Source organism: Pocillopora verrucosa, chromosome 7 (assembly GCF_036669915.1).
Source record: "Pocillopora verrucosa isolate sample1 chromosome 7, ASM3666991v2, whole genome shotgun sequence".
Classification (NCBI taxonomy): Eukaryota; Metazoa; Cnidaria; class Anthozoa; order Scleractinia; family Pocilloporidae; genus Pocillopora; species Pocillopora verrucosa.
Window position 1 is genome coordinate 15,907,366 of NC_089318.1, and position 21,622 is coordinate 15,928,987.

General features: G+C 38.0%; 2 protein-coding genes across 2 annotated transcripts in view; both read left to right on the top strand.

Moving 5' to 3' along the window:
* Positions 1-2,295, top strand: part of LOC136282557 (uncharacterized) — a 5,230-nt gene extending 2,935 nt beyond the window's left edge. The window contains exons 2-5 of the mRNA XM_066170220.1: positions 122-394; positions 676-812; positions 1,078-1,198; positions 1,637-2,295. Of these exons, the coding sequence (XP_066026317.1) occupies positions 122-394; positions 676-812; positions 1,078-1,198; positions 1,637-2,141 (1,036 nt within the window). The 3' untranslated portion in view covers positions 2,142-2,295. The remainder of the gene's footprint in view (positions 1-121; positions 395-675; positions 813-1,077; positions 1,199-1,636) is intronic.
* Positions 2,296-2,651: 356 nt separating this feature from the next.
* On the top strand, positions 2,652-21,374 carry LOC131770856 (polycystin-1-like protein 2). The gene is made up of 21 exons (XM_059086585.2): positions 2,652-2,732; positions 3,624-3,690; positions 7,121-7,513; positions 8,180-8,260; positions 8,718-8,840; positions 9,642-9,764; positions 10,088-10,210; positions 10,761-10,883; positions 11,397-11,519; positions 11,877-12,005; positions 12,183-12,882; positions 13,182-13,758; positions 14,173-14,403; positions 14,630-14,767; positions 14,862-15,056; positions 15,368-15,592; positions 16,098-16,814; positions 16,960-17,196; positions 17,556-18,866; positions 19,646-19,814; positions 19,924-21,374. Exons 1-21 carry the CDS (start codon positions 2,652-2,654, stop codon positions 21,372-21,374), a joined length of 7,317 nt encoding a protein of 2,438 aa, XP_058942568.2.
* The last annotated feature ends 248 nt before the right edge of the window (positions 21,375-21,622 follow it).

Consider the following 21,622-nt stretch of genomic DNA (forward strand, 5'->3'; position numbering starts at 1 on the left):
TTGATAGCTTTACAGTAATTGTAAATGCAGTTTGTGTCATATATAGAAAAGTTCAGGACCGTTTAGAGAAGCTTTTTAGAATATTCTCCTCTCAAACTTGATTTCTCCTTTCTGTATACAGGCAGGAGTATAATCACCTAAAGCTTTGTTTGTCGGCGACTACGGATAGTTGTTTAACAAATACAGCGCTCTCTCCATTCAAAGACGAAGTTCAACGACTTGTACGAACACTTTTATATCACTGTGGAGATCTCAGAGGGAATGAGCTATCTATAAGCCCTTTCCTGTTGGAGGCATTGAACTGTAACAAGAGTATGTTTGAGACTTCGGTGGGATGCTGGGATCAGTTTCGTCTCCGATTGATCTTAAACAATGAAGACAGGCAACTTTGTGTGTAAGTAAAATTTCTCGTTCTGTATAACTTACTAATGAACAATGAATCTATCTCCCCGACTGTAATCGTTTTTATGAATGCTCTAATGTTACGTCAATCAGTCTTTCTGAAAGAGGAGGGAGTGGGGGTGGGGAGGAGAAGCGATGACGGAGTTGAATTATTTGGGAGAAGGATAAAGTCCACACAGATTATTCTTCTGACAACGTTTCACTTTAATGACTTTCATTAACGTTTGATGACAGTAACTTTCGTTTTGATAGTATTTAGTTCAATTTCTACAGAGATTACGCTAGGTCTAAGCAATGTATCTCGATGGCTGTACAAAATGGCTGTGCCATTGGAGATCTCATGGAAGACGACCTTTACAACCCATTTTGCGTGGATGGCATCGATCCACTTGCCCTTCCATCTGCCTCAGGTGAGTTGGATTGGCTCAATGGGAAACTTTAAAATGCAAATTTTTTCCTCCGCAAGGGTCCTGCATTCCGAACACCACTATTCTATTATCAGCTTGTTGGCATTCATCAGCGTCACTACTATTGCCATCATTATCATTACTATCATTTTTCATCATAAAAGTTGTCAAAAAAATATCAAAAATAAAATATTATCATGGTCATCATGTAATTTAACATAATACTTGGCATTGATGTCTTGATTAATGCATGTTTGCTTTCTTGCAGCTCTTATATCTGGACGGTTTACATTTGTGTGCGGAAACGATTTCTTTTACAGAAAGGGAATTGAATGTGAAGACCATTTCCTCGCAGCCATCTATTCCGCAGAAGGAGATACCAATTGTGGGTAAGCATTAAAAAGAAATAACTACATAATTTTGATTTTAGATCATGTAATCGCGAGTCCCAGTTTGGTAGTTCAAATGTTTTTCTATCTACAAGGAATTAAAATGAAGTAAGTTCCTTTGCATTTTTCTGGGAATCAAAATCCCAGCCATAAAACTTTGAGCGTACAAAATATTTCTATAAATCACAACTTGAAATGTTTTGCGATTTTTTGGTGGCCTTGATTTTGGATAATCGAACCCAAATTATTTACAATTCCTTCGCCTTATTAGCTTTAAAGAAATAAATTACCTTTACTCGACTCGTGCTGAAACATTCACTGATGGTTGGCAGTATCTCTAAAAAATATATACGGACGTTTTCAAGTATCTGTGTGAAGTGGTGTACCTAGCAAGGTGTACTTGACTCTATTGTCATTACATAATGTTTATCATTTCAGACGTCAATCTGAGTCATTCTTGCGCTGTTTAAAAGAGAATTTTGAACCTTGCATCGGACCATCTCCGAATTCCATTCTATTGGAATCGCTTAGCATCATAGTTCTCCAAAGCTTACAAGGAACACAACTACTTTGTGACTCGTCTGTGTATCAAATTGCTTGGGATGATCTTCCACCTCTTCTACGAAAAGTAGCAACTTGTGACAATGATTATTCAGCTGTTGTCGCTGATTGTGGTAGAACGTTCCGTTCCAAGTTTATTCCCGTTCCTTCGCCCCTGTGTGAAGAATTCGAGAATGGAAAATCTTGCATCGATGAGGCAAGGCAAACACATTGCTCCTTTGATGTTCAAACCCTGCGAACTCTCAAGGGTAATATAAATCCATTCTGTGACAACAGAACTCGACCTTTATTTAGAGACGTCGGCAGTTGTCAAAGTATAAACCAGAAACTGGCTTTTGCAGTGCTTATTTTTAGTGTCATGAGCTGTGTTTCTTGCAGGTAGCTCTCCACATATACAGATAGCTCATATATGTTAGACCTGCAATAATCATTGACATCTGGTCTAACTTTTGGTGATGTAAATAGAGACGCATTCTTTTTGTATAGATATCGCTACCGTGAATACTGAGAGAAACAACTTTAAATAAAGAAGGAGCTCGAGGGATGATCATTTTCAGTTTTTTAAACAAATCTCATCTCAACTGCATCATTTCCTCTCAACTGCGTATGAATTTTGTTCATCTTCTGGTAAATAACAGGTCCTTCTTACCTTATAATCCCTGCGGTAAATGAATGAATTTAAAGAACTGTAGATATATTCACGCCCGTTTTAGACCAGGTAACCGTTTTGGACTTCTAATTTTCCAAATCAGAGCCAAGCTAAGTTAACCACTAACTGCATCTATTACCTCAGCAGTCTTCTGGCCTTTAATTTTCATTGGGAAAACAAATGTTGAAGGAATCAAGATTTTTGCCCTGGGCATTTACTCGAAATATATTGATTCACAAAGCGATGAGATTTAAGACTCCTGAGGAAGATTTAGCAGAAAAATGCCCTGGTTATGTCGTTCCATTCATATCATATCGCAGAAAAGTACGTTATGTATGACAGCGGCAAGTGAGGTTTTTGCCACCAAATATGACTTCGCAGTAAGCAACAATAAACGTCATCGTCACAACATTGTACAACGTAAACTGTTGCGGTAAACTTAGCGAAAAATGCTTTCTTTGAATATGATTAGGAGTTCTATCACGGTCTTATAGCGAATTTCGGCTATTAAATGACTGTGCACTGTCTTCGCTTGTTTTCGGTCAGTTAATGGTTAAGTTAATTACTACAAATCAAAGTCCTTGTGTGATATCGTAAACGGAAGGGGTCTAGATCGAGATTTGCTCCTGAAATAGAAATAAGCATGCCAAATTTTACAAAACTTTATACATGCCCGGGGAGTTGTTACGCTGTTTATTAAAAGATGAAAGCCAGCCAACTGTGTTTTAACCAATGAATCTTATTTGTTAATCCCCCCCTACATGGAGTAACCATACCAATGTATTGTTTCATACTTTATTTAATTGATGATTTTAAAACATTCCATTTAGGGAGTGATCTAGAAAATACCTCAACTGCTTTACACAAGAGCGCTGGTTAAAAATTTATCATCTACCTTACCATTTCGAAGAAGTTTCGGTGAAGAAACTGTTAAAGGCAGAGTCAATGCTTTTAAGTTGGCGATAGACAGATAAAATTGTGTTTGAAACTTCCAAAATCAAGCAAGTATGCAAACTTTAACATTTCTTTATGGAGCGAAGGTGAGTTTTCTGTTTTCAAAGTGCGCGAATTGAAGTTTCGCCGGATTAAATAAAGAAAAATATGAAATAAGCTTTCGTTGGACTTTTCAAACTTTTATTTCATATTCAGCTACTCGTCAGATTAAGTTGTGCGTCAGGTAAATAACCACAATGACCTTCGGTATTTCATTTTTAGGAAGTGGCTCTTTTCATTTCCCTCAGATCAATGATAGTGATCATGAATGCTGCCATCAATAACGCAGGTTTGTCTACGATTTCTTGTAAATGCGCTATATCCATGAAACATACTTATCTCTTTTTTCCTCCATGTTTTTGTTATTAATGTTGAAACTTATATTAAATCCGTAGAATAATCTTTACAGAAAGTACTATGTTAACCTTGGCTGTTTGTATTGGTATCTGGGGCTTCACTTCCACTTAGTGTTTGTTTAGTTTTCATACGCACCTTGTCTTAATTTGCATAGGATTACTTCAATTTTCCATGATCATTATTAAAACGACGAAAAGTTCGGCACTAATATTCGCACCTCCTTTGCGGACCAAATTTATTTTCGAAAAGTTTCCAAATTTTCAGTGAGTTCTCTTTTGATCGTCATATCTCCAAAATTATTTCACATGTTTTGATAATTCTTGTACTGGTTTACTTGTAATTAAATTTTAATTCTAAAAAACAAACATGTGATTTCAAAGAACGTCATTATGATGTCATAAGACTGGTTAATATTTAACCAGAAACAAAACCTTGACTAATTCTCCTATTTTGCCATAAAAATAAATGAAAAGTGATAAGCTTGAAAAATTGATTTTATGGCCAATTCCTTTCTACAGCTCCTGACTATTCATTTGATACCAAATACACTAAGAATATACATATATAGAGAAATAAAACTTGCACTTTTTCCGAACAGTGTCATCGTCTAAAAAAATCTGAAAAAAGAGGTAAAGCAATACAAGAGCTGAAATTTTTTTCTGTCATGTGTTTTTTAATCTATACTTTCAATTAACATTAAAATGATCAAATGCACAAAATCTCACTGATTGGAAGTATCCCTGTCCTTTTGTTAATTTTGCTGGTGATAAATTTGAAAGCATGGGGCAGCAAATAATCCCACATCACAATCAGGACAATAAAAATTAGTTTTCCTCTTTGTTATGTTGGTTGTGCATACTATGCACCTCCTTTCAAATCTCTTCCCACTTTCGTTGCAAGGAAGATAAGAAGGAAGATATCGTTCCACAAATCTGGCCTGAGGCTATTCAAGAGATGCTCTACCCCTCTTCTGACGAGCTGAAAAACTGCCAATCAGATCTTTCACCGAATTTAATCGAAAGCTATTTAGTTCTTTCTTCCCATGGTTTGGCAATTCATTATGGAGAAGAAGGCTATTTTAGATAGCCCTGTCTGTGAGGTCAAATGACAGCCTCGTCCACCACATCTTCTAGAGATAGAAAGTTGTTAATATGACTTCATCTGATCATTTTTGCTGACCCGACCAATATACTTGTTGTACATAAATACTATGGGTGGGTATGTCACTGCCTGCAAGTTTCCATCCTTAGCCCTCCTTTGTACTTCTGAGAGATAAGCATGAGGAGTATGTAGAATGGAGCCTTTCATTCTTCACAACACACTAACCCGAGGCAAATTCTTTATTGTGTTCTTGTGGAATCGTACACAGGGAAATTCCTTTCTGTTCTGTCAGACGGCTCCACAACAGAGTGCTTTTTAACTGTACAGGTTTTCCATAAGTTTTCAAGAAGTAAAGAAATTGTAAAAAAAGACAATACCATTTACTCGTCATGTGTTCCTAAAGATTCCACTCAACAGTGTAGCCCAAGCCATGCTAAACTCTACCAGGCTGTTTACCTGTATAAACATGAAAGTCACACAAATATCGATTTATGCTGTCTACTCGACACCATAACTTGATGCCTCTTTTGATAAGCTTCAATGACAGGTATTGCTTCAAAGAAGTTGTCCTTTTCTACTTCATCATAGCCTTATCAACAGCTTGCTGTCGATGAGGTTTCTATTACACCTTGAAATTTGTTTTCAAGTCGTTAAGAAAAGGTCAAATTTTATAAGGTTTGTTAAAGTTTCCTGACCCAGCAGCTGGCATTTTTGAGTTTTCATCGACATGCATGTTGTAAAGCAAATCAAGAAATCTTGTTCGGGTCATTAGCTTTTTGAATGCAGGCATGCCAAGAATCCAATCTTCACTCCTCAAATCTTTCAATGAAGGTAGAGAGTGGAAATTCATTGCAATAAAAGGCCCTAAGAATACTTTTACTCCTGTCAAATCAACCCGTCTTCAAAGTGATGAGCCTTTCCCAGACTCTTCCAGCTTTTGTTTCACACATTATTTTGTTTGTTTCACGAATGATTTTGTTTAGCATCGTAATGCATTAGGACAGCGGTAGTTCGCAAATGTATCCGGGAACTTAAAGTATGTGCGAACTTAAGCGTATGCCTTTTGGCGTGCACTTGCTTCACCACAATACAAGCATCCTGTTATCCACTAGCAAGGAGAAAATTCTTTTGCTGTAGCCTTAGTAGGGCCGACATGACTTCTCGAAATTCAGGAATATCGAACTAACTCCTCTCATCACTCCACTCAAACGTGCCAGAAGGCCACGCTCTCTCCCTTCTTCCGCAGAATCTCCGTTGTTTTCATCAGAGTCATCGTCTTCATCTTCACTGTTGTATTCAGGAAACCGTGGCAAATCATCTTCATCCTCTTCCTTTGGAATTGAATCTAAGGACTCTGCCGCGTCAGAAAGATCGTCTTCGAAGTCTTCGATGTCCGATCTGGCTCCGTCACAAGGAATATCAAAGATTCCCTCGAAATGGTCGATCAAATTTTGAGTAGCTTACATTATTCTCCTTGATGACATGTTGTAAAAATGTCACTGAAGATCAAAACCCAGCAAATATTGGTAATATTTGGTAATAATGAAAGAATCACGAAAATGCTCGCAAATGAAAGCTACAGGCGTTGTTAACAAAAAATAACCGTAGAGGCCTGGTAAAATTTATTTAGGATAGCCGCTGAGATAAAAACTGCAGTCACGTAAGATATACGATATATCGGACATTGGTCAACAAAGGGTTAAAAACTTGGCGGTTTGAGGAAGGTAGAGAAAACTCGGAAAAAATAAAATGATGATGACAAACAAAGACCAAATTCTCAGCGAAGGATTTTAATAATAATAGTAATGGTAATAAAAATGATAATAGCACCAGTGATAGTGATAGTAATAATGATACTAATGTTGATAACAATGACAATGTCAATTTTGATAATGACGATAAAATCAAAGCAACTACTACCAGAGATAATAAAAAAGATAATAATATCAAGAACAACAATAACAGAAACGACGGCATTAGCGTAAATATTATTTGCAAATTGACTAAGGCCAGGCTTAAAATTGGCAAACTTTCTCACTCCATACCTGCGCAGGACTCTTTTTGCATTAGTGAAAATGGCTCAACAAGTCCCCGAGATCTCTAAAGCTGAGTTATTCAGATATACACATATAAGACGGCTAAATCGGAACAGATCTAACTTGGAGTCTGTTTCTTTTCTTACTCTGGAGACATATTCTGAAATTGTCTTTTTTAAAAGAAGCTTTAGTTGAACTGGGTCATTTTAAATTACTTTTCCTCAGATTCTGATGATGTCCCAGATGAATGTACATCGTACAACGTTTTCAATGAGCCGGGCAGATATTGGAGCAGTACTGGACATTCTATGATATGCGATAATAATCTTGCCAGTGATCATGACGGTTGGTACCGCTTCGAGGGTGCTGCTGGAATAATGATGGCTACTCATTGTATTCCAATACAAAGTTGCAATAGCCACATGGCGGGTTGGATCGGTGGTGGCGATCACCCCTCCTCAGCTTACCAGAAGGTGACGAGAACAGCGTATATGCATTACGGCTCAAGTTGTGAAAATGTGGCTTACCCCGGGACGGAAATACGTAACTGTAGTGGATTCTACGTTTACAAACTGCAATCAGTTAACGGCTGTCACCAGCGGTATTGTGGTGTTAATGGTAAGTGTCACATCAAGAACATCAGGTTTTTTTTTAAAGAGCTGCACTGCATTGAGCAGCTTTTCTGTAAGTATTGTTCACCAGCCTTGTCTCGTTGCTGGAGGTCGCCTGTGGTGTAGATCGCTACTTTTTCGGCCACCCCGTTTTCAATGTTGTTACATACTTTGGAGCGGGGCGGAAGGGGTGGGGGAAAAATAATGAACAAAGTTCGAGAAAGAAAAATGGTTCGATGGGAAATTAAAAGTCATGCATCTAATTAAAAAGGTCCCATCGACGCAAGAGGTACGGACCCAAAGATCCAGTGATATGGTAGATTTTTCTTTATAAAGAATTATAAAATGTTCCACTTTATGCAGTTTCAATTGGTTCTTGCGCAAATTGATGAATAAGTGCGAAGCATAAACAACCTTAGTGTCCCAAGCCTTTTTATAGAATTTCTTCCAATAATATTAACATAGGACTATCAATATTAAAAGAAAATCTAGACATATTTTGTTGTGGTAAGAGTTGAAAAAACCTTGATCAATATTGATTTGGTATGAAAAAATGAAGCACTTCTAATGTTTGTGGGTACACTTGAGCGCTGTAGTATCTGGTTTACTCATGATTAGTTGGGCATTAAGTCATTAAGTCATTTCTTAGTCAGAATGATTTCGTCTTCAACAGATGAGAACGATGCATGTCATGCCAATCCTGGCTCAACTGCATGTACCTGTCCATCTGGTTATTCAGGCACTCCTTGTCAAGGTATGTGTGTAAAATTAATTGATGGTAATCACTTACACTCCTTCTTAGAACCTTAGTGTAGAGCCTTATCGTTCAGAAAAAAATAGAAAAGGTGTTTTTCTCCCTCTCATTTGCTAGTTTGTTTTTTGTTTTCGTTCTCAGTGCAAATTTGAGTAAAACTTCTCATTTTAGATTTTTAAGTCAATCCTAGTGAAACGAGAAGTTTGATCTTTAATGACGATAAAGGACAAGAGGCAATGGCCGTTGTGATTGATTTCTTCCCCGAATAAGGTTGTGTTCGATACCGATTATATCCCAATTTTTCCAACCTGTGGATTATATGAGTTAAAAAGATTATTGAATTCCCGCCGTTAAGAATTCACATAATTTCCCCACCAGTTTTTTTAACCATTCACTTTGGCCACGTCATGGTAAGGACAAACTTTTAATTGGTTGGTTGTATTTTCCGTGTCATTAGATACCAATGAATGTACCTCAGGAGGCCATAATTGTCACTCACAAGCCATATGTTCCAATACTCCTGGCACATTTACATGCTCTTGTAAAGCTGGTTTTACTGGCGACGGTGTATCTTGTAGCGGTTAGTGTTTGGGCATCTCTTACATCTTTTAAGGTTCTTTAGAGAATCAAGCTTAAAATGGTAGTGAGGTCTCCCCACATGCACATTCATCAACAATTCATATTTGGACAGGAAATAAGTTAAAATTGAAAGCTTGAAAAAGGTGATGGCAATCACTGGTGTTACAGCCACACATGTCGAGAAATCCAAGAATTTTGGTAGATTAAGCTGATTAAATGAACGGTGCAAAATGTTGAAAAAAAGGAAACTAGGAGATATCGTGAAAAAAAAATGACGAGGGGAAAGAAGAGATTCTATATATTATCGGCTTCTGCTGTGGTGTTATCTTTCAGAGGATTGTGGTATGTCCGAAGGTGAAAATGAACTTCTCTCATATGGGAGATCAGGGATTGATTGCCTGTAGCCAAAAGCGAGTTCTTCGGCCGGTAGATGGGAATGATTGTTCGAAAATTGTTAATAATACTCAACCAAAACGAACGGGTGGAACTTAAAAACCCCACTTATAGCAGGACTACATTAAGATTGGTTGTTTGCTTATTTGCTGAATCACTCAGAGCTGTCAATTCGTGCGTAAATAACAACTGATAGCTAATAAATGGTCCACTTATGCTTGAGAGTGAAAAAATAGTTTTGGGGTACGTTATTATTCCGCTCTATTCATCAAATTTCTTCTTTTAATGCAGAGTGAGTGGTAGGCTGTAAACTGTTTATTAAAGACATCATCATTCCATCGAATAGATATTGATAAGAGTGAGGTATTAGCGATATAAACTTACATAACCCTTGTTCTCATTATCTAAGATATCGACGAATGTACTAATGGTGCCCATGACTGTCACCAAGATGCTGATTGTCAAAACACAGAGGGTGTATTTACTTGTAGTTGTAAACATGGATTCGCAGGAGATGGACGTCAATGCACAGGTGATAAATTCATACCTTCTATTCTCTCTCCCAATATAGGGCACTTGCATATCTTTTGATCTTTAATGACTGAAAGGGAAAAAAAAACCAAATCAGCAATTTCTCCAGTTGGAGGCCGTTGGCAACAGTGTATTTTGCAGATACTTAAAGGTTTTGAAAACGTTAAAAGGTCGATAGATAACCTCTTAGTAGCAAATCTTGTTCCTAGATCTCAAAAATCTCTGAAAGTGTTGATTCTTTCCTTCGATTGCCACACAGAAAGTCAGATTTTCACAAGTGTTATAGTTTGTGTGCACGGGCTGATTATATCTCCTTGGCGGTAGATGTTGATGAATGCACAGATGCCTCGCATAACTGTCATGCGAAAGCGGATTGTTCTAACACTCAAGGCTCTTTCGGCTGTGCTTGCATTCAAGGATATTCAGGAAATGGTGTTACATGTACAGGTATGATAGCATAAGAAAATTGTTCTTTAACTATTACGGTCCGCCATTTATGCGCAACTAGTTTATTTGCCTGTAACGCGGTATATTGACTTTTTTCCTCAATTAATCTGAACCTTAAGCAAACTGCACTGGCGACGTCAACAAGGAAATGGGAAACAATCAAATTAATTGGGTGGAACAATGGTTCACCTCGTGCTTTTACAACTTTGTAAACTTGTTAGCCGTTCTTTGAAAAACAAAACCGTGAGATCAACCAAATTTTCGAAGGGAAACCCCCGACCAAAAGTTATCTAAGTTTCCACTTGAGAATCAATGTTGCTCTTACTTGTTTTGGTGAAGTTGAAGAGTGCCGCCTTACGAGACACATAATTCTAACAAAGCATATACATTTATTTTTCAATCGTCTTACTCGGTATTGCTGTCCAGATTGCTTAAGATACCCATTGATTAAGGGGAAACATGTGCCTACTGATCGCTTTATGTGTCCCGCTTTCCTCTCTCCAACCCGGAAACATTAAAATCACCGGAATATGTCTCTTTATAACTTCAGATATCGATGAATGCACCAGCAGCATTGATGACTGCCACAAAGACGCAGAATGTTCCAACACCGATGGTGCGTTTACTTGTAGTTGCAAAGGAGGATTTTCAGGAGATGGTCGACAGTGCGCAGGTGCGGTATCCTAGTATTTTCTTTCCATTTTCATCATCTTTTCTTTTCGTATTTTTCTTTTTTTAATCACTATCGTAGTAAACATTGTAGCAACAATATCATCGTTATAGTCTCGCTACGCGCTAGACAGTGCACAGGTGTGAAATCCTTAGATTTTATATCCATTTTTGTACTTGTTTTTTATTACACTTTTCCTTTTTATCATTTTCGTTTTAAGACACTGTAGCAGCATTATCATCGCGTAAATTTCGCCCAGCCCCAACTGATATTAAAAAACTGGATATCACCCCGATTTACATTGTATTTGGCGTATAGAGGGGAAAAAATCAGCAAAAACGAAATAAAACAAAACAGGACCACATTTTATTTGATAGGTATACTTAATTATACTTTGTCCATGTTAACTAAAAATTCCCAAATAACCAAATGTACTAAGCAGGCATTGCAGGTACCGTTTCCCTTTTGAATGTCAAATTTTGTGTAACGAGGTAATGCTGTGTCTGATTGCTTCAGATATTGATGAATGCACGGATGCAACTCACAACTGCCATTCAAATGCGGATTGTTCTAACACTTATGGCGGGTTCAACTGTACTTGTTTTCAAGGATATTCAGGAGATGGTGTTACATGTACTGGTATGAAAGTTGTTATAAATATTATCAATCTACAGCCATACAGCCATACACAGTGTACCTTAATATTTTTGATCGAGATCTCTGGATACTGAAAGTCTTTGCGGTCTAGAAGCTGCAGTTAATGCCTACAATTACCGAATGATCTGCAGAACAAGCGGAATAGTAAGCTATATGAAAGAAACAACATACAAACAAACAAACAAAATACGAGGAGCGAAGAAAAACAAACATGAAAAAAAAAATTTACCGTTTTCATCGGCATAATTTATAAGCAAGTTTTCCTTCTACCTTGCCCACAATGCTGTATGGTTTGTTGTTATGAATTAGAACTTTGAACTAAACGATACAATCTCACAGATATTGATGAGTGTGCCACAGCAACTCACAACTGTCATGGTGTTGCTCACTGTTACAATAATGATGGATCATTCACCTGTGAGTGTAGGACTGACTACCAAGGAGACGGTATTTCTTGTGAGCCCTTTGGTGAGTGAGCTAGTTCTTCGTTTGATCACCATAAACTACAATTGATAATAACCCCCCACAAAAACTTATGATATATATATAATATATACTTTAGTTCATGCTACACAGTTTATCTCTTTTTTTCCTGATTGATTCATAAGAATACGTTTAACCCGTCCATTGGATCTTGTTTTACAGGAGATTTCTCTGTAACGATTAAAAACATATCCAAGGACAAATATTTGGCAACTACAGTCAAGCGGTCTGAAAAAAGTATCCATCAGGCAATCATCGAAGATCTTCCAGATAAACCTGTGTTGGAAAGTGTCATGGAATGGCGTTTAATTAGTGAACAGGAGCTGGTAGCTTCTGAATCACCAGTGGGAACTTTAGTCAGTCAAGGAACTGCACAGTGGACCATAAATAGGCGATCCGTACCTTCTGGAAACTATCAAGTAAAATTTACTGCGTCTATTAAATTCGGTGATTCAGTATCCTCAGAAACTCTCAAGGCTTTTGATTACGGCTTTATCAAAGTTATTTCAGCTCCTTTGCGAGCCATAATCGATGGAGGAAGTAGCGTTCTTTGGGGCTCTAAAGACACTGTTACAGTGGATGGATCCCTTAGCTATGATGGAGATATTGGTCCTGGGAACTACAGTGGGCTGAAATTTACCTGGTCCTGTTATCTTCTTGGAGCTAATACTTCTTTCAACGACAATTGCTTTGGTTCTTTCAAGGGAGACGTAACTCTAACATCCATAGGCATTATCCCTGATGTGCTTTATCTTAGAAAAAAATACGTTCTCAGACTAACAGTGTCCAAGGATGATCGAAGTCATTTTGCCGAAATTATTTTTGAGATAGCAGCTGGTGAGATACCTCAAGTTAGCTTAAGGTACTTTAAAAGGATTGTTTTATTCAATTCTTCCTCTCTTTCAGTCATCCTCTACACACAATCATTCTGTTTTGGTGAAACATTACAAAGTGGTGATTGCAGTGGCTTTGTTCTACCTTCAACCAATCACACGCAAAGCTGAGGCTTTTCTCGACTTGGCCTCAAGCAATGTTGAGTGCGTCAGGAATGTGACCCGTCTTTCATATCGTTGTTGTTGTTTTTATTGTTGTCTTTTCCTCAGATCAATGCAAAATGAATTATAACAATCAATCTATTTTAATTCTCTTATTTTCATGCAGGTGTTTTGTGGATTGTGGTAAAATAGTCTCTGCTTCGAATAAGTTTCGAGTAACATCAGAGTGTCTCAATTCCCCCTGTATTGGTTCAGAGTATCTATGGCAATTAATGAGATTCAATAATGATTCAAATCAACTGGAACTCATAAATATTCTACCCAATATGACATCGACTGCTATAAATGCAACCAACATGATTATCAAAAAGAATTCCTTGCAGTCAAGCTCGAAATACACTCTGAACTTAACTGTGATACCCCCCGGTGGAACAGCTGGATTTGCAGTGCTCGAGTTTGAGACAGCTGGGCAGCCCCACAGTGGCTACTGCGTGCCATCAGCCGTTGTAGGTTTCTCTTTGGAAACAAAATTTTCATTTGAATGCTTTGAATGGCAAGATAAAAGTACACCACTATCTTACGAATTTCGTGTTGGGGACGAGCCAATATCCTATGGCACCTCTGCAAAATCTGTTTCGACAGTCTTGCCCTCTGGATTACCGGAAAACGATTATCAGCTGTCAATCAACATTATTATCAAGAATGCTGTTGGTGTGGCCCTTGTGGAGAAGCTCTCTGTGAAGGTAATGATAAAAACTGTATGCCTCTGACGGTTTCTCTAAAAGGACTATGGAATCTATCCAGTGTCACATGAGCACAACTATGATTGATGCGTAGAGTTGAATAGCGTACAAAGTCCTGAGGGATTGTTGCACCCTCCGCACCCAAGTATTAAGAAAACACAGACGTAGACTAAACGGGAAAAGTTTCACCACTCCAAAATTAAAGAAGGAAAAGAAGAATCGAAGCAAAACAATCAAGAAACGAGTAGTTTGCTGATTTAATAATTTTAGTGACCACTTTTGTTTCAAGTACAAGTGAATTTGAGCAATATGAGATTGCTTTAGTAGTCGAAAGGCGCAAAATACTTTTATAAAAAGTAAACTTTCGTCCGCCACCTATTAAAGCTTTCAAACATTTGTTCTGTTTTCCACAAGGTGGTGCCATCATCCCAACTCGATCCTTGCCGTTCATCGGTAGAAGAAGTGTCTAAAAAATTGAAAGGTTTCGTCATTGGGGACGACAGCGAGTTGGATAAATTTCTAAAGAAGGGTGAAATTAGTCAAGCCTCTCAACTTGCTATCACTGTTCTCAAATCAGCCAGCGAAGAAACAGAGTGTGGGCAGACGCTCAGCAAAGATACCAAAACACTAGTGGGTCCACTTACTGTAATGTTTTTTTTTTTTATAAGCAGTGGAGAGCTGTGTGTTTGTTTGTTTGATTGATCATTTGTTTGCTTCTTACGCCATCGACAAGAGATTATCTAATACATGTATGTAAAAATTCGTTGTTGTATACCTGATATTAATCTGAGGTAACAATTTCAAAATTTTTTACTCCTTGTAAGCTTTTTTTAGCTCCCAAAAACTTTAGATATTTCATTTACTGGCGTAGATTTCAAGTACGTTAGTGGAAAAGTTTACCTCCATAAAGCCGGAGGACCTTCAGATGTCCCGAACTGTTATGGGTGTAGTCAAACTAGCAGGTGGTAACCAAGATGCTCAATCTTGCAATGACTGTGGAAATTCTGCGGTAAGAATCTAGCCTTCTCTTCTCTTACACAAGAACAGCAAAGTATTACAAATACATGTACATTGTTTTGATCGTAATCAAATGCCTTTTTTAGAATGAAACTATGAAACTAACGGATGCCACAACAGAACTACTTAAGTCTGTCCTTGGTGACTTAGAGGAGCCATTTTCTGATGAACTAGAAGAATCGGCTGTCAGTATCACCACGTGTCTAAAAAACGTTCTAAAGTCTTCCCCTGAATCAAGCAAAGAAAGTAGAGATTTAAGAAAGAGCACTGAATCTGAGAAGGTATGACAAAATTGGATTCACGAAATTAAGTAAACGAGAGTAACTCATATTATGTTATCCTGTACATATCAAGGAGTTTCACTGAAATGACATCTTGTGTAACTTAACTGCTCCAATTGTTTGCACGGAGATGAGGGTGTTTCTATCAAGATGAAATTTTCTGACCAAATTAAAATATGTGAGCACTAAAAATTAGCTACCACAGACAGTATCAAACAAATAACGCTTGCAAATTCCTAGTCAAGAAATTGATTATCGCTCGGAAATTACATTTAGTACAAAATTTTAACAGAAACTCTTTTTTACCACAGGAGAGTGTGAAGCAAGCTGCTAAAAAACTGGACGCTATGAACGACGCATTTTTCGCACGCCTGGTTCCCTCTGAAAATCTTGTCCTAAAAACGCCTGGCTTGACATCGACCCTTAAGAAGGTATCTGCTGACGGTATAAAGGGTCTTAATATGGAAGATGGACCAACAAAATTTAGACTACCAGGAAACCTCGGGAATATGGCTGATGGAAACATCAATGCAAAGGTATGGAGTTTTAAAGCGTAGATATACAACAAACCTGGCATTTTCAAAATTGAATGTCATTAGCAACTATCTGTCAACGCTTTTGACGTTTAGCGTTGCATCAAAAGTTTGAACCTTTTATTTAAAATTACTCTCCTTACGTCACTTATTGCTGCGAAATTGTATTCGATCCAATTGCTTTGATGACTAAGCGTTCCGAAACAATTTTTTTGTGTCTCTCAGTTGCAATGATGGCTTACACATTCTTTACTGCAGTATTGTAGAAAAGTCATACACACAAACTTCGAAATGTTTCTCCAAATATATTTTATTTTCAAAGAATACGTGCTGGGTATATCACAGCAGGACACTGATTCTCAAAGTGTGAAACTAGAGGCTTGATCAACTGAATTGGCCACCTCAGATAGTTTCTAAACCTGACTTTTCGAGCGTGTAGCGAATAGTCTCGTTAGTAAATTACGCCTTTTAGTTGAAAAAGTATATCCTCTGTGTTCTGTTTTTGCAGATGAAAAGTGCTGACTTTAATCCCTTCTCTTGGGACAATAGCAGCAAGAAAGTCCAGTCCAGTGTCATTAGCCTAGAGCTTCAAACGGAAAATGCAACAAAACTGAATGTTTCAAACCTCGATAGTAACATTGAGATAGTTATACCTATTTCCACCCCACCTTCAAATACCAGCAACGGATCAGAGCATTATTTTCTAAAGCCAAACAAATTGACTATGAGGAGCTATTACGCCGACCTAGCAGATGTACCTGTTTCCATCAGCCTGGGTGTGGCAAAAGAGGAAACATTAGTTAAAATGTTTGTGAAATTTGGGTCAAGACCTTCCACAGAGGACTCTGACCTCAACTTTACGCTAAAGCTCACGTCAAAGTGCGGAAATGTGACAAAGAGCGCGGCCAACGAAACTTCGTGTATTCCAGAAGAGAGAATCGTTACCATACTTCCTATCGAACCAAGTCACATTTATATAGGTTTGTTATATGAAGAATCGAAAAATGTAAGCGAGCATTCCAGAGAGACACGGTCATGCTTTGGCCATAGTCGCCAGAGACGATCATGCGTTGGCGTCAAAGATCCACCTCCGAAAGGGATCCTTCAGACGATTGTACCTCAATATAACCCACAAACTGATGTCAACTATACGTTTACTATAACCCAATCAAGTTGTTTGTATTGGTCTGAAGATGAGGAAAAGTGGACATCCGATGGTTGCAAAGTAAGTTTCAATAAAATCATGATTTCAAAAAAATTCTTAGAAAACAGGATAACCAGCCACATTACCCTACAAGGTGAGCTAAATCCTAGAAGGAAATCTATCGACATATACTGATGGCAGGTGTTTTTTTATATTTCCATGGCAGGTCGACGTGGGCTCTAACACCACACATCTCAAATGCCTCTGCAACCATCTGACGTCTTTCGGCGGAAACTTCATTCAAGCTCCCAATCCCATTGACTTCGACAAAGTTTTCACGGAGTTTGCTCGACTTAGCGAGTCGGGCAACATTTCAGTGCTCGTGACAATTGCATGTGCGTTCCTTATTTACTTTGTAGCTCTTATATTTGCAAGGAGGGCTGACAAAAGAGATGAAAGCAAGGTATGAATTTAAGTATTGCATGTAATATTTACGTACAAATCATCCCGCAGTAGTAAAACAGTTAAGTGCTTACGATGAGAAATATGACCTTTTCCAATTTTTACTCTATACCAAAGTGTAGCTTTCTTCTTTATTGTCTCTTACATCCAAAGAAATGAAAGAATGTGTCAAGCAATGTGAAATCAAATTGAAACAGTCTTTTTAAGTTAAGTAGGTGTTTTCGCTGGACATTTCAATTGTTTAGCGGGGAAATAATCGAAAGTTCGGTCTCCCATCATCAGCTCAATGACGTTACTCTTTGTGTGGCACCACTACCATATTAACAAGGTAAACTATGTTATGTTTACCTGTTTTCGCAGATTTTCTCACCGCTACAGATAAATCTTGTTGAAGAAGGAACATACTACTACGACATGGTTATCAGCACTGGCGTCTGGAAAGATTCAGCAACAACGGCAAACGTAACGATGAGCATTAAAGGAGACAACGATGAACATGATCTCATCACTCTTCAAAAACATGGTGATTTACAGGAAGTTTTTGGTCGAGGAAGTATAAACGGTTTTGTTCTGGTTACAAACGAGTCATTAGGAAATCTAAACGAAATAACTTTGGAACAAGATAATTCAGGCGAAAATCCATCTTGGTTTGTAGAAACAGTGGTAATCAGAGACAGACAAACAGAAGAACGCTGGGTGTTCTCCATAAATAGATGGCTTGCACTTGAAAAAGACGATGGGCAGATAGAAATTAGTGTAAAAAGCAAAGCAGTTACATCCTTTTCGGCGGAGGTGAGATCGCGTTTTGGGAGAAAGATAGCTGACAGCCATTTGTGGATGTCAGTCTTCAGTAAAGCGTGCAGTAGTACATTCACGCGCGTGCAAAGAGCGTCGTGTTGTCTTTCAATTCTCTTCAGTGCAATGATAGCCAATGCCATGTTTTATAATATTGGCGGGGAGTCAGAGGGAGCAATACAAATTGGACCTTTCAAGTTTTCCTGGAGACAAATAGTCGTTGGAGTACAGAGTGCTATAATAGTTGCACCTGTAAACGTTCTGATAGTGTTTCTGTTTAAGTCTAGTAGAACAAAGGAGAAGAAAGAAGACAAATATAAAGATTCATTTCAGGCACAACAGCTCGTCGATGAAGTAAATGGTCAAGGCTGTATGCTACCACATTTCTGTGTATACATCGCTTGGTTTCTCTGCTTTGTCACCACTATGACAGCAGCAACATTTACGTTATTTTATAGTTTAATGTGGGGTAAGGAAGTCGCTGAGCAGTGGCTGGCCTCCATTCTTATTTCCAATGGACAAGACGTTTTTGTTATGCAACCAACAAAGGTCATGTTAGCAGTTATTTTAGTTTCCTTTCTTATGACTAGAAACAAACAGGATGATGTGGAAGAGGGAGATGTAAAAGATGGTGAACTTCATGACGATAACGCGGATTTTTTAAGTGATAATCCTAAACAACGCTTTAAACAGAGCCTCGTGGAGAAAATGCGCATACGAAGCAGAAAAGAGGCTCAGTTAGCAAGTAAAGCGAGAGAAATTGTCTTCCATTTATTATTTGTGTTTCTGCTGTCTGTAGTCTGTTATGGCAACAAGAATGAGAATCGTTTCTTGATGACAACAGAGATGAAAAATATTTTCGCAAGCTTTGATCAGGTATGAACCACTTTGTTTTTATATCTTTTAAAATTGAAAATCGATAACATTAAGGATAACAGTGATAGTGATAATAATGATAGAAATAACGATAACGATGATTAGTATTGGCAACTGAACTGAGTGGAGTCCAATTCGGTTTGTAATCAAGGAGTGATTTATTGCTTACCAGTATTAATACTGAGTGAATTGGGCGATATAAAATTTTGTTAGCAGAATTCAAACTATGACTAACTTTGAGAGAAAAACTCGGCATCTATGATTGCTTTTCAAAAAAAAAATGAACAAACAAACAGACAAGCAAACAATTTTTTTCTGACGAAATGCGCGACAATGGCGTGCACATATGACGAGTGCTATCTAATTACACAGGCAAGGCGCGCACACTGGTAAAAAAAACTGTGCAATTAAAAGCATGGCACTTACAATGTCCTAATTAATAACCAGACCGGGATGATGAGAATCAATCACGTTCGATAATTCTGTTATAAATAGACTTGATTACAATGATCATGATGAGAGTTATTTCATAATGAGTTAGAGTGGTGTATGATCTTAGTTCCCTCCTTCTACAGTTCTTATCATTTTCATTCATCTTTTTATTAGGCGAAACGAAGTAAAGGCGGCAGCACTAAATGCAGTGTAGAAGTTTGGTTATGTTAAGTTTCTGAATAACATATAAATCACTCCCTTTTACTTAACTTAACTTAACCCAATACAAGTCAATATTTAGTTCCTCAATCTAATTATGTGAACTTACTTTTGTGTTCCGTGTTAAGGTGACTGATTCGCGAAGACTGTCGAGATGGCTGGCAGAGAAGTTTCTACCAAACGTATACAACCAGGACTGGTATAATGGCCTCGAAGAACCAAATGATGTTTACATCGCCAATAAGATGTCCATACTGACTGGCATGCCTTGGATGCGACAGTTAAGAATTCTTAAAAGTACGTTTGATGATAATTACATTTGACTCAATTATAATACTATTTTTATACGATTAATTTTATTACGATTCGTTTCAAACTTCTGATTCCTTTTTTTCGTGTCCTGAAGGTCATTGTAAGTCACTTCCTGCAACTATACGAGACTGCTACTACGATTATTCTCCAGAGATAGAGGACACAACAGAGTTGAGTCTTCCAGGCTGGCGGCCACTTCCCTTTAATACATCCTGGCCAAAGGCACTTCGAATTTGTCCAAAACCCTGGCGTTACCAGACAGCTGAAACGCTGGACACTGATCCTGTAAAAGCCGTGTACAACACTTATGGAGGAGGTGGTTACGTAGCCGTCTTGGGATATGATGAGCAAACAGCACGTGGCGTTTTAGATGAAACCATTAGCCATGGATGGCTTGATCGAAGTACTCGATCAGTAATTGTGGAGCTTGCGACGTTCAATATCAATACAAATTTAATTAGCATTGCTACATTTATCTACGAAATGATTGCAGCTGGTGCAGCCTACACAGTTATGAGAGTGGACACCCTTGAGTTGTACAGCACAGAGTCGGGGGCTCTCATGTTTTATCTCATTTGCCAGTTTTTATTCTTGGCAATGGTGCTATTCTACCTCGTCATGATGTTGTTTCACCTTTACCGACAACGGTTGGGTTTTTTCAAGTCTGTCTGGAATATGGTTGATTTCTTGATGATCATCTCTTCTACAACGTCTGTTGCGTGCTACATGATGAGATCAAAGAAAATCTTAAACAACATCAATGCAATTCAAAAAAATCCTTTCGAAATAATTCATTTTCATTCTGCTTTAAATTGGGCCAGCTGGGAAAATGCTTCTATTGCTCTCGCGATTTTTATGGTTACAGTGAAGCTCTTAAATCTTATTCGTTTTAATCCTTACGTCATATATTTGTTTTCATCTTTCCGCCAGTCTGCAGGCTACCAACTGTCCTATTTTGTTTTCTTTGTCATAGTATTCAACGCCTTTGTTATATCAGGAATGCAGCTTTTCGGAGGAGTAGTTTATCATTACTCTAGTTATCTACATGCTGTCATTTCGCAATTTGAATTTCTGTTGGGTAAAGCAGTCCCAATTGCTGATCTTCGCAAAGACAAACCTTTTATCGGTCCAACTTTTGTTTTTCTTTTCATGTTAATGATGACGATATTTCTTATGAATATGTTGGTATCTGTCCTGAACGAATCCTACACTGACGCTAAGGATAACGCAGAAGGAAGTTCAGAAGAGCTCGAAATGGCGCGCTTCATTGGGGAACGTTTCATGGACTTATTTCAAGAAGGAAAAAGGCGACCAGAATTTAAATTATTTTGTGACGAAACAACTTTTGTCAACATGTGTCGTTCCGAGGCAGAACCGTTCTGTTTAAATTCTCAAAGTCTTCTTCAGTGCACGGAGGAACGGTTAGGAAAACTAGATAAAAGAATAAGCGCAGTCATGAGACGGACACAGAACATCGATGGTGATGAACTAGAGGAGGAGGAAGAGTTTCATTCTCTGCTCTTGTTATTGATTAATTCTCATTAGTATTAAGATACGTTAACCTTCATTTTGAGCCGATTTTAGAAGGAACCAACTTTGTGAGATCTCGATTCTACAAGGCTTCAATTCTTTAAGTTTGAAGTAGTGACAATAATTTTGTCAATGGACAAGCACGATCATCCCTACAACAGGAACCTAGAACAAGTTCGAGTTTATTGATTCTTCATAATAGGGTGCTTTTGGTTCCCGTACAGCTCTGGCTTATTCGGCTCACAATCGCAACGTTACTTATG

What these genes read in the sequence shown, in the direction of transcription:
- LOC131770856 (XM_059086585.2), top strand. Translation starts at nt 2,652, where the DNA reads ATGAGATTTAAGACTCCTGAGGAAGATTTAGCAGAAAAATGCCCTGGT. An exon ending in AGATGGACGTCAATGCACAG is followed by an intron (nt 9,765 to 10,087) that starts GTGATAAATTCA and finishes CCTTGGCGGTAG; the next exon opens with ATGTTGATGAATGCACAGAT. An exon ending in AGAGCACTGAATCTGAGAAG is followed by an intron (nt 15,057 to 15,367) that starts GTATGACAAAAT and finishes TTTTTACCACAG; the next exon opens with GAGAGTGTGAAGCAAGCTGC.